Source organism: Akebia trifoliata, chromosome 1 (genome assembly GCF_017979445.1).
Source record: "Akebia trifoliata isolate Shusen 1 chromosome 1, ASM1797944v1, whole genome shotgun sequence".
In the NCBI taxonomy this organism is placed as follows: domain Eukaryota; kingdom Viridiplantae; phylum Streptophyta; class Magnoliopsida; order Ranunculales; family Lardizabalaceae; genus Akebia; species Akebia trifoliata.
The window spans coordinates 25,604,505-25,617,847 of NC_141375.1; the positions used below are offsets into that span (position 1 = coordinate 25,604,505).

At 35.5% G+C, this 13,343-nt stretch overlaps 2 protein-coding genes across 2 annotated transcripts; one reads left to right on the forward strand and one right to left on the reverse strand.

The window, feature by feature from the left end:
• The first annotated feature begins 853 nt into the window (after window positions 1-853).
• Window positions 854-6,551, forward strand: APE2 (Glucose-6-phosphate/phosphate translocator-like protein). The gene is made up of 12 exons (XM_086446232.1): window positions 854-1,454; window positions 1,530-1,595; window positions 1,876-1,941; window positions 2,056-2,134; window positions 3,334-3,454; window positions 3,549-3,644; window positions 4,710-4,822; window positions 4,942-5,019; window positions 5,097-5,213; window positions 5,471-5,570; window positions 5,647-5,747; window positions 6,321-6,551. The coding sequence occupies exons 1-12, from the start codon at window positions 1,186-1,188 to the stop codon at window positions 6,336-6,338; spliced, it is 1,224 nt and encodes a 407-aa protein (XP_086302358.1). The 5' UTR covers window positions 854-1,185; the 3' UTR covers window positions 6,339-6,551.
• Window positions 6,552-8,863: 2,312 nt separating this feature from the next.
• On the reverse strand, window positions 8,864-12,708 carry LOC147411233 (uncharacterized). Its single transcript, XM_086446240.1, has 3 exons — window positions 12,331-12,708; window positions 10,708-11,126; window positions 8,864-9,474 (listed from the first exon to the last, which is right to left on the reverse strand). Exons 1-3 carry the CDS (start codon window positions 12,493-12,495, stop codon window positions 9,036-9,038), a joined length of 1,023 nt encoding a protein of 340 aa, XP_086302366.1. The 5' UTR covers window positions 12,496-12,708; the 3' UTR covers window positions 8,864-9,035.
• Window positions 12,709-13,343: the final 635 nt, after the last annotated feature.

The window sequence follows — 13,343 nt, forward strand, 5'->3', positions numbered from 1 at the left end:
ATGGACTGATTTTTTGTGAGGATGATCTCTGTGATGAGGGGATCATCCTGGAAAAAAATCATCCCATTCCAAAACTTGTAACCCCATCAAAATTGATTTACAAAAATTGGACGGTTTATAATTTTTCAACAAAAATTGGACGGTCTAGAAGTTTCATAATGAGCTGATTTTTGGCAAGGATGATCTCCTCGTCACAGAAATCATCCTCACAAAAAATCAGTCCATTCCAAACATTTTTACCCATATATGACAAAACACGTTGTCTATATGTGTGTAGAAATGGTTGTCCTTTGAACCTGACCCTATATATATATATATTTTTTTCTGAAGTTTTCGCTTGCCGTTTTGAACGCCTACTTCGACTTTGTGATTCGAATGATAAGTATTTACCATGATTGCCCCTGAGAAAAGAGAAATATTCGACCACCAACCACTGTCCCGACAATGTCATTGGCGATTGACACCAATTGGTCCATCTAAGATCCTAGGTTAGACAACCAGATGATCACAACCACTAATGTTGTAGAACTTAGATCATCATAAAGATCAGCTGTCACAATTTCTTCTTCTAACCGTCCAAATAATTCCAAAAACGATCACGAAATCAAAGAAGAAACCGGGCCCACCTTAGTGACACAATGAGATAATGGCATTAAATCACTATCTCATAACCCACGAGAAAGAGATAATAAAGTAGTTTTAAAACTTTTACGGAGAAGATATGATTGGACAAGACAACTCCTCTCTCTTCCACCTCTCGCTGAGGATAAAATGATCATCTCTCCCAATCTTCTATACCAGAATAAATGTCCACTATCGATACCCCAATAATAAATAAAAAAAACACAAATTCAAAACTACTCTTCATCCACTATATTAAATAGCACCCTATCTTCCATCACCATTTATCATACAGATCCATTCTTATCAGTGGTCTATGTATCTCGAGATTGTAAGAACTAAAATGGAGTTGAATAGTTATTGTGAATCGAGACGTACAGTATTATTTCTAATAAAAAATATCTTCGCGTTATCTCTCTGAAGTCTGAACCAACAGATGGTCTGGAGTTTGGACACCCACAGTGCAAGATAACCTCCGCGGCGCAGGTTAATTCCAAAGCAAACGGTTTAATACATTAGCGAAGCTACTCCTCTCCCTGTTTCTTTCGATTTTGCAGGAAAAAAATGGAGTCAAGAGTGTTATCTGGCACCACAACCATCTCTTCTGGTCTCATTCGGCTGAGGAAATCGACGAGAGACTGTGTTTCGTTCGTCTCGGCTAAATCGATTGGTGACGTTGGTGGTGGAGGGAATCTCATATGGGGGAGACAGCTTCGACCTGCGTTACTGCTCGAGAAGTCTCAAATTGCTCCAATTCCAGTCGTGAAAAGGGATATTCTCCGGCCAAGTTTCGCCGCCGCATCTTCTCCAGCTGAAGGAAGCGATTCCTCCGGGTGAGGTCCGTTACGACTAGGTGTCCGGAATGTGTAGATTTCGGACGTTAGATCTGACACACTTTTTTTTTCCAGGGAAGCTAAGTTGGGGCTTCTAGATAAGTATCCAGCTTTGATCACCGGGTTCTTCTTCTTCATGTGGTATGTGTGTCACTATTTTCTTTAAAATGCTCGTGGTGTGCAGGATAACAGTCTCTCTTGATGTGTTAAATTTACCAAATTGACTTATTGATGTGTTAAATTTACCAAATTGACCTTTGAGGATGCACTATTTCTCTAAAATGCGATATCTCTTGATGTTTGAAATTTACCAAATTGATCCTTTTGGGGTGCGCACTACTTCTCTAAAATGCGCGAGGTGCACAGGACAACAGTCTCTCTTGTTGTGATAAATTTACCAAATTGACCTTTGGGGGTGCAGGTATTTCTTGAACGTGATATTCAACATCCTTAACAAGAAGATCTACAATTACTTCCCTTACCCTTAGTACGTCTGCTCTCGATCCTTAATATATTATTTTATTTTATTTTTTTAATTTAAAAAATGGCGCATTTTAGCAAAAGTGTGGTGAATAAATTGGTGGTGTTTTGGGGTGCGCAGTTTTGTATCGGTGGTGCATCTATTGGTTGGAGTAGTTTACTGTTTGGTGAGCTGGGCAGTTGGTCTCCCTAAACGCGCTGTAAGTCTGCTTCCACGTGTAATTTCTACTAATTAAGTAATTATTTTATTTAAGGGACATGATCCCATGCGAACAAGCTATATTACTAATCATGACCATCAATACCGTGAAAATCATCACAATTGAAGTATACTAACCATCCCATTCATCGTCTTTTGTAAATTATAATCCAAAACAGTGGATTGGATGGTTATCTTTATGAAATCCATGCAAGTGTGGGGTATGGCCCCACCTAGATATGTTACATTTGTTTTGATTTGCTGATTTTTGGTCTAGAAAATATCTTGCGTATGCTCCACATGATAGTCTTGTTAAGGTTTGAAATCTTGTTTCGATGCGATGTTTAGATCAAGAGAAAAATCGAAAAGGTCACAATCAAAACATTCTAGAACTTATGTTCTGACAAAACATTCTAGTATGGCACGGAACTTCTCTTTTTCTTTTCTTTTTTGATATCTATAAATTTTATTGAAGAAAGAAGGCAAATACAACTGTCTGTCGAGATGACCAACAAAAGCAAAGCACCTAACTATTAGAGTCCTATCTAAAGCCAAAGTCCCCAAGAAGACCCCTTCAAAGGACACAACTTGCACCAAAAGAAACACAAGCCAAAATATTCAAAACAAAAGGTCTCAATCAAAACATTCTGAAACTTCAGCATGTTTTGTCAAAACATTTTGGAATGATATGAATTTTTTTTTTTTTTTTTTTATTTTATAATTATAAATTTTATTGAAGAGGGAAGGCAAATACAACTGTCGGTCGAGATGATCAACAAAAGCAAAGCACCTAACTATAACGCAGAGTCCCATCTAAAGACAAAGTCTTCAAAGAAGACCTCTTTAAATTTAGGACACAAATTGCACCAAAAGAAACACAATGCCAAAACATTCAAAACAACATTCTGAAAATATGCCGATACACCTTTCAAGATCCTCCTATTCCTTTTCCAAATTCCAATCATATCTCCCAGATAATAGCAAAAAGAAGAAACCTCTAAAGGATTTTCTTTCTCTTTGAAAACAAGGACGAATCCCAACTTTGCATTAGGAAAGCGTTGAGATGAGACCCAAAAGATTTTGAAAAGATTAAAGAAATGAGACCAAATGGAATGTGTGGATTATAATTCTCTTGTAAGCTTTAGTTGCAAAATCTATTTTTCTCTATTGATGCGTTTATTATAATTCTCTTGTATGTAGCCTATAGACTCAGCCCAACTTAAGCTTCTCATTCCTGTTGCTGCTTGCCATGCATTGGGCCATGTGATGAGCAATGTCTCATTTGCTGCAGTTGCAGTATCGTTCACCCACACAGTCAAAGGTACACGTATCTCTAGTATATATCAACGTTGTTGGTGAAGACATTTGTAAGATAGTCAGCTCTCTTTTTTTATCTTGAATCCAATTTGTGACAGCTCTGGAGCCCTTCTTCAATGCGGCCGCGTCCCAATTCATTCTCGGACAACAGATACCATTTACGCTATGGCTATCTCTAGCTCCTGTTGTTCTGGGTAAGTTGCAAGTCCCTTTCCTATCTTGTTGAGGGTGTTTCAGTCAATTCAATATAACAATTTATCAAATATATTTCCATGAAACATATTGAAATATTCGAGAATAAGTTTGATGTGAGCTGCTTGTATTAGAATATATATTCATTACCATATTATTTCATCTTTATTTCAAAATAACTAATCATCATCCAAGCCTTATCCCAAGAAATGAGGTTGGCTAAAAGAATCCTATTCCTTGATTCAATTCTGTCATGTCCAATTTAAGAATATGAATAGGCGTATTCATTAATAAGACTTGATTGAGGATTCTTTTAATTATAATTTCCAATATTTATGATAATAAACTCCAATCAGTTAATCACATATAAAATATAATGCTTTGTAGTCAAAGAGATTCAAATTAGCTTAATAAAAAAACATTAAAAAATAAAATCAAGGAAAAAGAGATGCAAGCCATAAGGCCATATGGTTATGACCTCCTTGGGTTGTAAGATTGTTTTTTTTTTTTTTCACTTTTATATGTGTTAGATGGCATGATTATAATTTTTTGTGTTTATATGTTCTCAAAGTTGATACTTGAGTCGTTTGTGCCTTTACTCTTTATGGTTACTTATGGTATTATAATGACTTTTTAAGTGTGTTTTCATTCCTTTTTTTCCTCTAAATATTTCTTAATTTAATGTATTTCTATGTTTTTTTTCCCCATTATTTCATGATTCATCTGGTCTGAAATTTTGATGATTCTGTAGTTTGCACATAATATTTACATTTCCATGAGGCTTAAACTTACTTCAAACTTGGAATTTGTTTTTCGAACTTTGAACCGTCTCTTGAATATAAATACAAATATTTCAACAACAATAACAACCTTACCCCAAAGAGGTGGGGTAGGCTAAACGGATCTTGTTCTTCCATTCCCCTGTCCAAAGCTAAGTCTTTTCCTATTGAGATGAGTTCATATTTGGTTTTCCATCTCTGTTGTGCTCATTTTATTAGCATCCATCTATAGAAGTATTACAATATTACCCCATTTGTCTATGACTAAATTATTTTTGGAGAATCCAGGTGTATCAATGGCATCTCTGACTGAGCTCTCATTCAATTGGACGGGCTTTATTAGTGCGATGATCTCCAATATCTCCTTCACTTACAGGAGTATCTATTCAAAGAAAGCCATGGTTAGATTCTATATTATTGTCAATCATTTTTCTACTTGTTGAGCAATCTTATCTTTAAAGCAAAGTTATCTTATTCACCAGATATTCTCATTCTTACTGTTGGTACTTGTTTGTTGCAGACCGACATGGATAGCACCAATGTCTATGCCTACATTTCCATCATTGCTCTTTTTGTTTGTATTCCACCAGCTATCATTGTGAGTAAAACTTCTCTACTTTGAAATTCATTGACATTATATGCTTCTCCATCTTACTCTATATTTTGATATTACAGCTTGAGGGACCTCAGCTGTTGAAGCATGGCTTTAATGATGCAATTACCAAAGTGGGTCTAACCAAATTTCTCTCAGATCTCTTTTGGGTCGGCATGTTTTACCACCTCTACAATCAGGTACCTTTCTTATGGATCTTTTTTCTCTTCTTTACCATAAAAGACTAGTGTTGGTGGCAGGGGCAGTCACCATAACCTCTCTCATACTTGTCACAACTTTTGTGCATGAACGCTCTATTGGCATTATCACATAAGATAAGCTTTGTCCTTATGAAAACTATTGTTATGTTTGATGAGATAGCACTTTATGAGTGTTATTTAGTTTCATATTATGATAATAAGTTATAATAATTGACTTGGTCTTGTAAAATTTTCAGTTAGCGACTAACACACTAGAGAGAGTGGCACCTCTTACACACGCGGTTGGCAATGTGTTGAAACGTGTCTTTGTGATTGGTTTCTCAATCTTGTTCTTCGGTAAGTACTAATTTTTCTCTTGCTTGTGTTTTAGTCTTCACGAACCAAGATATCTAACTGTAGACCACATGTGCAGGCAACAAGATTACGACACAAACAGGCATTGGAACATCCATTGCAATTGCTGGAGTAGCAATGTACTCGTTCATCAAGGCCAAGATCGAAGAAGAGAAACGAGTAAGTAGCCCCTAATATATACATTTGATTATAACAAAGGGTGATTGGACTCTAAAGGTTTTTAAATATTACAAAACAGTGAATGCAAAGAAAGCAACAAGATGAGTTTCCGTAGTCTAGACTAAGGGTGTCAATGGGTACCTAGTTACCCGATGTATTCAAAACTGATTAGTAAATTTGGATCTACGATTCATGGACCCAATTATTTTTCGGTTTGGTTCTGGGTAGTTATCTTAGGGATTCACAAAGAATCGGAACAAATGTTTTATTTAGGTTTTGATTCTGGGTATATGTGGAACCAACCTGTTGACACCTAAAGCCGCACAGCTTACCAGCCATTTCTACTGTCCAATCTTGTTGCACACCCATTGATTGGATGGTCTGAATTCATGAACACGTGGAAGATCTGAACACGTGATCTCGTGTTTGTTAATGCATTGGACAGGAATTTTGATATGTTTTTATTTTATTTTTGTTTATGAAATTGCTTCGCATGTAGAGTTTATAAAGGGGTGATCACTCTACGACTAGGGTCTAAACATCTAACACTGGCTTTGTATTACTCTGCTGCAGCAAATGAAATCTGCATAAGAGGAAGGAAGATACGGCATGGAAAGATGATTGGGTTTGGTTCAGATGTACATGTCCATCGTGCCAAAATGAGTATTCTGTCATTGTGAAAGCTCACAAATTTTTTTTTTGTTTTTGCTCACTTTTCTTTAATTTGGAGAACAAACTGTTACTGGCTTGCATTCCTGTCATGTTGACTCGAAAATAATGGCTCACTCTGCTATTTTTCTCTTATCAAGCTTTTGTTGTTAGAAGCTATCATGGCAACAAGTTGTATGTGTCAGAATAAAAATGTGAATATTTGATTAGCAGGAGAAGAAACTTCTGACCTTGAGCAGTATAATAACCTTTTGATTGTATAAATTATATTTTATCAGTGAAATATCATCTTCATCACCCAAGTTTTATCCCAAAGATTTGGGATTAACTAAACAGGTCATATTCCTCCATTTAATGCCGTTCAAAACCTTGTCTTTTGTTTTTTCGTTTTTATATTGAAAGTATGATCATATCTGCCTTAATTAACTTCATCTTGCTCTATTAGCATCTTTAACTAGTACATGTCATCGGCCTTTGTTCAACATGTCTGTGCCCAAACCATCTTGATTTGACATTCGCTTAGTTTAGTGTCAATTGGAATTTATTCCCACATTTTCCTGAAATTTTTAGCTTTGTTTGTTTGATCCTGCCATAATAAATTTGTTTTTGAAATGCAAAAAATGGATGATTTGTTGCATATATGGATTTCTCCCACAGTTGGCAGTTGATGTGGAAGCCTGAAGGGATCCATGCCTTTTACCACCTCAATCTTCCACCATGGTATAAGTTCAAGATCGCTCATGAAGTGAGCTGACCCGGATCCCATTCAGATAGGAGAAACACTTTCCTCAGTAAGATTTTAAACCTTACTAAGTGTAGTTTTGCTCAAAGGGATTACTACATCAGCTATCCAACACCACAGCCCTCTTTAAGTTTCTTCGACAAATTCAGATCCAATTTTTTATATATATACCAACCAAAAAAAAAAAAAAAATTTCTTTTGAGCTTGATCCAAGGTTAAATGGGTGGCTACTAAACTTCCACATAACTTCAATTTTAAAATTAAAATCCAACAGTAAAAAATAACATTCTTGGAAAAAAAAATTTCAAAATTTATAGAAATTTGTACTCCACAACCATCAAGCATCCGATCATGCTTTTGGATGCCATGCAGTGAGCCTAATGACTCTTAGTGAGGGTGAAATCCTTACCAAATTGGTGTTTTATCCTTAAAATTGATTCATGCTCAGCCTTTGAGAATGATGACATGTGATAATTGTAACAGGTCAATCTCAATGATGGTATAAAATCTTGATCTTGATGATCAATCACAACAACCGAGACAATGTGAGAGGGCATTAAAAAAGAAAAAAAGTTTACCATATGAACTATCAAGTAACCACCCAAAAGTTAGGGGGTATTTTGAAAGAAACCCCTATTAAAAGTGGCATTAACCCAAAATTAATACTGGAGAGGTGATTCACGTGAATCTGGCAAATCCAATCTATTGCTTCATAATAATTTGATGAGTGAACATGACATAAGTATTAGCCAACAGTGTAATGGTCTATCCATATGGCCAAAAAAAGAGAGGATATGAGCACAGATTGCTAGATCTAGGGATGGGATCCTAATAACATTTGTAGTAATTTCAATCATATTGAGAATGATTACAACCCTAAATTATATAATTGTAAATTTCCAAATCCAAAATCTAACTCCCAAAACCCAAAATAGCATATTTGCCCTGATTGGGGGCGTCGAAGAAGAACACGTGAAATTGAGGTAATCAGTTACCCAAACAATGAAATTAAGAAAACCACATCCTCCACCACAAAAGACGCAATTACTCACACATGCAACCAGCCGAGACTTGGTCACGAAGAAGGGATACCCACCAAGTCTGTGCTGAGAAGAGTTGACGAGCATGACCACCCGCAAAGACACTACTTGAATCTCATCGTCCAATTAGAAACCCCATAACACCACTTCTGCTAATGGGGAACTACTTGAGTTCACTCAACGTGGACTATATAATGTACATGGACATCTGTTTTAATGGAATGAGGCATACTGAAGCAGACTGACATAGGAAGTGTTTTACGATTATGATAAGGAAAGCACATGCTAAAATGACCTTAAAGCAAAACCGTTGCCTTAAAAAGGAACAGTTAAAGACTACTAATTAGACTCTACGATGATAAATGGATTGATTTTGGGTTCTAATCAATCATAAGAATTGAACTGAGTTAACAAGGAGATCAAATGCATGTTTTAGAGTGTTATGGAATCAACAGCGAAGTGGTCACATTCATTGTTTCACATGACACAATGTAAATCCTCTGCAACAAAAGCAGAAATATATTGTTCCCCTTCCTAACATTGTTTGGATAGCAAAATGGTTTAAAACTAGAACAATGGAAACTAATTAACTATGCAACCCATTTGCAGATAAATGATTTTGACAACCATCCATATTTGTTTCATTTCTCATCAAATGCAAAAAATTAAAAAATTAAAAAATTAAAATTAGTTGGCCAATATCTAAACAAGTTTATTATGCTAAATTACGAATGTATTGAACCAAACCTCGCATTCACTTACATAAGATCATAGCCATCCATCCGAGAAATATTCACAGAGAGTTCTCTTCGCATGGTGTTGTCCTAGAATTTAAAATCAAGGAGCCAATAGTCTCTTCACTCCAGCCTTCTGTTCTGCAGTGAGCCTAGTAGGGAACTTGATGTCAAACTTGATTCTCAAATTACCCCTCCTTGACGGGTCTTTGGGAATTGGCATCCCTTCCCTCGGGACAACTTCCTCGTAATTCGGATCAATCACATTAGTTATGGTGTTGGTGAGAGTCCTGCCATCGATGGTAGTGAGACGGACAGTGCAGCCTGTGAGGGCTTCAACCAGAGATATCTTCTGTGTGATAATCAAGTCATTTCCATCCCTAGTAAATACTTTGTGTGGCTTCTCATCAATGATGAAGACCAAGTCTGCTGGAATGAAATTTGGTTGCTCGTTTCCTTTCTCCGGGAACGTAATCTTTGTTCCCTTCTTCCAACCAGGCTTTATATCAATAGTAAGAATCTCCTCGACTTTCATCGTTCTCCTGAACCCACAACCAAACATGTAAGTAACGGAACACAATTACATAAAAATCAACAAAAGAAGGCTAATTCGTGGAGAAATAGACAAAATTACCCATTACAAAACAAGTGGAGCACACATGGTTGCATATAATGATCATAGAATTACAAGGGAGGGAACAGGAGGAAAAAAACTCTACGCTAGATGAAACAATATCGACAAATAATTAATTGTAACCATGGAAGGGGATAAAGGCACATGAAGACTATGTAAACTTGGCGACAAAATTGTCCAATTCCTCATATGGGGGAAAAAAAAAACTTTGGAATCATTAAATAAAACGGTAGCACAAATTTATCAATTCCCCATAATTGATAGTGTATAACTGTTTCAAGGATACACAATTGAACACTCCATCACAAGAAAATCTTAGTAGACTTTTTACAAGGGATACGGTAGACTCCTCAAAACAGTGTGTTCTTGCCATTACACATTTTGTTACTTTCCAAGAGAATTTTAAATATGAGAGTGCTATATTACTTTATATTATTATAGATAGATTGCTTCCAATGCATTAATGGATCTATCCACTTTAAAATAATTTTTTAATGTGGATTTGTTCAACAATGCTCACCCCTCTCCTCTCATATTATAAAAGTAGAGATTTAATTCCAGCTGGGCACCATCAGAATTCCCTTGCCAGCTCTAATAGGGGTATTTGATGTAGGGGATATAGCCTTTTGCATTTTGGGAGAGTGGGTTTCAAATTGGAAAACCTACAGCTATGCCATTTAGGGCTGTAATCATTTTCAAAATAGTGACTGTCTTGGGCATAGCCGAATCACATAAATTTTGTATTTTCTTGATTGTTTTTTCATCATACATATCTCTAGATCTAAGTGTTAGAGCTCACAAAGTCCACTTCCATAATTTACAAACAATAAAACACTTGATTAAGCAAAACACCTATTTCTCAATTTGGCCAAAGCAGACTTCAATCAAACAAGCAGAACTAGTAACTTCTTAATTTGAACAATGAAGCACAACCATTACTCAATTCGATTGAATTATAAAAACCCATCAATGAATCAAACATGCAAACCTCAGATCTTAATTGATCAAAGAAACAATCTCATTATTTAATTTGATCAAGCCAGCCAAAAAAGAAAACCAATTGGTCAGATCCACCAAAACAATCAAACTGACATACAAATAAATGTAAAAAACAATCAAAATGCATCAGTACAACACTCACCCGCTCGCATCAAGGATCTCTCGGGAGATCTTCATCTTCTTAGTAGTCCCCTTATAAAGCTCCTCAAGTGTACAAAGCAACTCTTTTTCTATGGCAGGCGACTTAGAAGGAGCCCGATGCACAGACCCCTCTCCAAATGACCCAAAGAATTCATCCCCAAACATTCCACCAAATCTTGAACCACCCCTCATGCCTCCACCGCCGCCACCCATCCCTCCAAATGGCCTCGAGAACCCAAAAAACTCGGAGAAAATATCGTCAGCATTTCTAGGATTAAATGTGAATACTGTTGGCCCATCCCCACTAGGATAGAAGGAAGGCCCACCAGGACCTCCAGCACCAGGTGGAGGCATTTGGCCTTTAAGCCCCTCTTCACCATACTGATCATAGATTGCTTTCTTTTGTGGATCACTAAGAACCTAAAAAAATAAACAATCAGAACTCAAATGAGTCCCTATAATTAGAAGAAATTTTGGAAATTGGGCCTTTTTCTTAATTTGGAATATACGGAGAGAAAAATAAAAAAAACACAACAAGAGAAAAGGAGTTTTGGGAGGATGGGTAGTCTTAAAAATCTAGATAGAACTATGAGATTTTTGCATAGTCACCAAAGTCTCCGACTTATTGAAGAAGGCGGGATTAAATGGTGATTTTTTCTTTCGCTGATTTAATCACGACTTTTTTAATAATACGTGACTTTTATGACTTTGGCTATTAAATCACAAATAATACATACAATAATGAGGATGCAAATGAGAATGACATTGATTTGATGTTTTTGATGCGTTAATGAATCCTAATTTGGACACATGATTGTGGTCTTTTTATATTTTGAACAGGATAAACCTTGAATATGTTGTAAATCTGTGGTTACTTGTTGTGGATGGATGCATAAATGATATCAACATGGGAATTCTTGATTTATCATTCTACTTTAATATGGCACTTGGTGATTTAATATGAACGATTACATAACCCTAACCTAGCTCGATTCCCTTGCCGACTTATTCTCGAAACCTGGTGACTATGGATTTATGAATGATGGGTAGAGTTGTTAAAAAAAAAAAAAGGGGGGGCATCAATAGAAGAAAATAAAAAATCCCAGATTGATCTTCCAAAAAAAATATATATTCCAGATTGAAAGATGAGATTTTGGCATGATGGGTGATCTTCAAAAACCCTGCATAATTAGAAGAGATTTTTGGAAATTGGGGTTTCTTAATTGAGAATTTACAGAGAGAAAAATCAAGTAACCCAACAAGGTAAACTGGGTTTTGGGATTATGGGTTGTCTTAAAAATCCAGATAGTAAGAAATATGAGATTTTTTTATGATGGGTAATGTTAAAAAGGTATCAATATAGGAAAATAAAAAATCCCAGATCGAAAGATGAGATTTTGGGATGATGGGTGATCTTAAAAGGCCTGCATGCAAAGAAAAACAATGAATTTTTTATGATGGGTAGAGTTTAAAAACAAAAAAACAAAAAACAAAACAGAGAGAAAATAAAAGATCCCCAAAAACTTAAACTACGATCAGAAATCGGAACAATGAATGATAAGTAGTCTTAAAATTGCAAATATATTGAGACAGATAGATAGATCGAGAAAGATTTATTACTAACCTCATAAGCTTCAGAGATCTGTTTAAACTTAGCTTCAGCTTCTTTCTTGTTATTGGGATTCTTGTCAGGATGCCACTTCATAGCAAGCTTTCTATAAGCTTTCTTGAGGTCTTCATCTTTGGCGTTCTTATCAACCTGTAAGATCTTGTAGTAATCCACACCCATCTCTTCTTCTTCTCTTCTTCTCTTCAAATCTTTCCTTTTGTTTAAAAAACCAATAAAACAAACTTTGTTCTGATTTTTTTATTCTTCTTTTTCGGGATTTTGGTGATTCTGGTAGTGACGTGTTGTTGATTTGATTTTTTAGTTTATATAATTTAGATAGATTTTAAGATTTGAAGGAAAGGGGAGAGAGAGAAAAGAGATTTATCTGGAAGTGCGAGTGAAGGGTGTGGAAGGTTCGAGAAAGAGACTAGAGATTGGCATCACATGCAGACTTGTTACCATAATAAGACGTTTGTTTTAATGTCTACTGTTTGATTGCGGCTACCAGCCTTTGGTTACTTTACCGCATGAACTATTGAAATTGGTCCCATATGGCTAAAACTATCGAATTGCGACACATAAATCCTATTAAATTTAAATAATTTTGTACATATAATTCGATGTGTTATAAGTAACAATTGGTGTGTTAATAAAAACTCTCTTTTTTTTTAAATGGGAAAATTTCGTTTATTTCTGTAAATGCTTTGTGTATGATAAATATATTGGGAAATAAATAACAACTTAGAACTTTATTATTCATGGCATAGATAAATTAGTTAAAAAGGGTAAATTACACTTTCAACTCCTGTGATTTGGCATAATTCTGTCTACCCCTAACGTTTTGATAATTGCACTTTTTGTTCTACTTGCCGTCAATCAAATGGTTAAAAATTATTTTAACTTTTTTAAAGGACATTTTTATCTTTTTAAATGATATTTTTTTATAAATAAGAATATCTTTGTGAGACATTTTTGTAGTTTTAAAATTTAATTCTTTTATATAAAAAATAAAATAAGATTCGAGAGAT

Bases quoted from the DNA above. Each gene is read 5' to 3' on its own strand.
- APE2 (XM_086446232.1), top strand. From the start codon at position 1,186: ATGGAGTCAAGAGTGTTATCTGGCACCACAACCATCTCTTCTGGTCTC. The intron at 3,455-3,548 runs GTACACGTATCT...AATTTGTGACAG, and splicing joins GTTCACCCACACAGTCAAAG to CTCTGGAGCCCTTCTTCAAT. The intron at 4,823-4,941 runs GTTAGATTCTAT...TGTTTGTTGCAG, and splicing joins TCTATTCAAAGAAAGCCATG to ACCGACATGGATAGCACCAA.
- LOC147411233 (XM_086446240.1), bottom strand. From the start codon at position 12,495: ATGGGTGTGGATTACTACAAGATCTTACAGGTTGATAAGAACGCCAAA. The intron at 11,127-12,330 runs GTTAGTAATAAA...TTATTTTTTTAG, and splicing joins AGATCTCTGAAGCTTATGAG to GTTCTTAGTGATCCACAAAA. The intron at 9,475-10,707 runs GTGAGTGTTGTA...TTGTGGGTTCAG, and splicing joins GAGATCCTTGATGCGAGCGG to GAGAACGATGAAAGTCGAGG.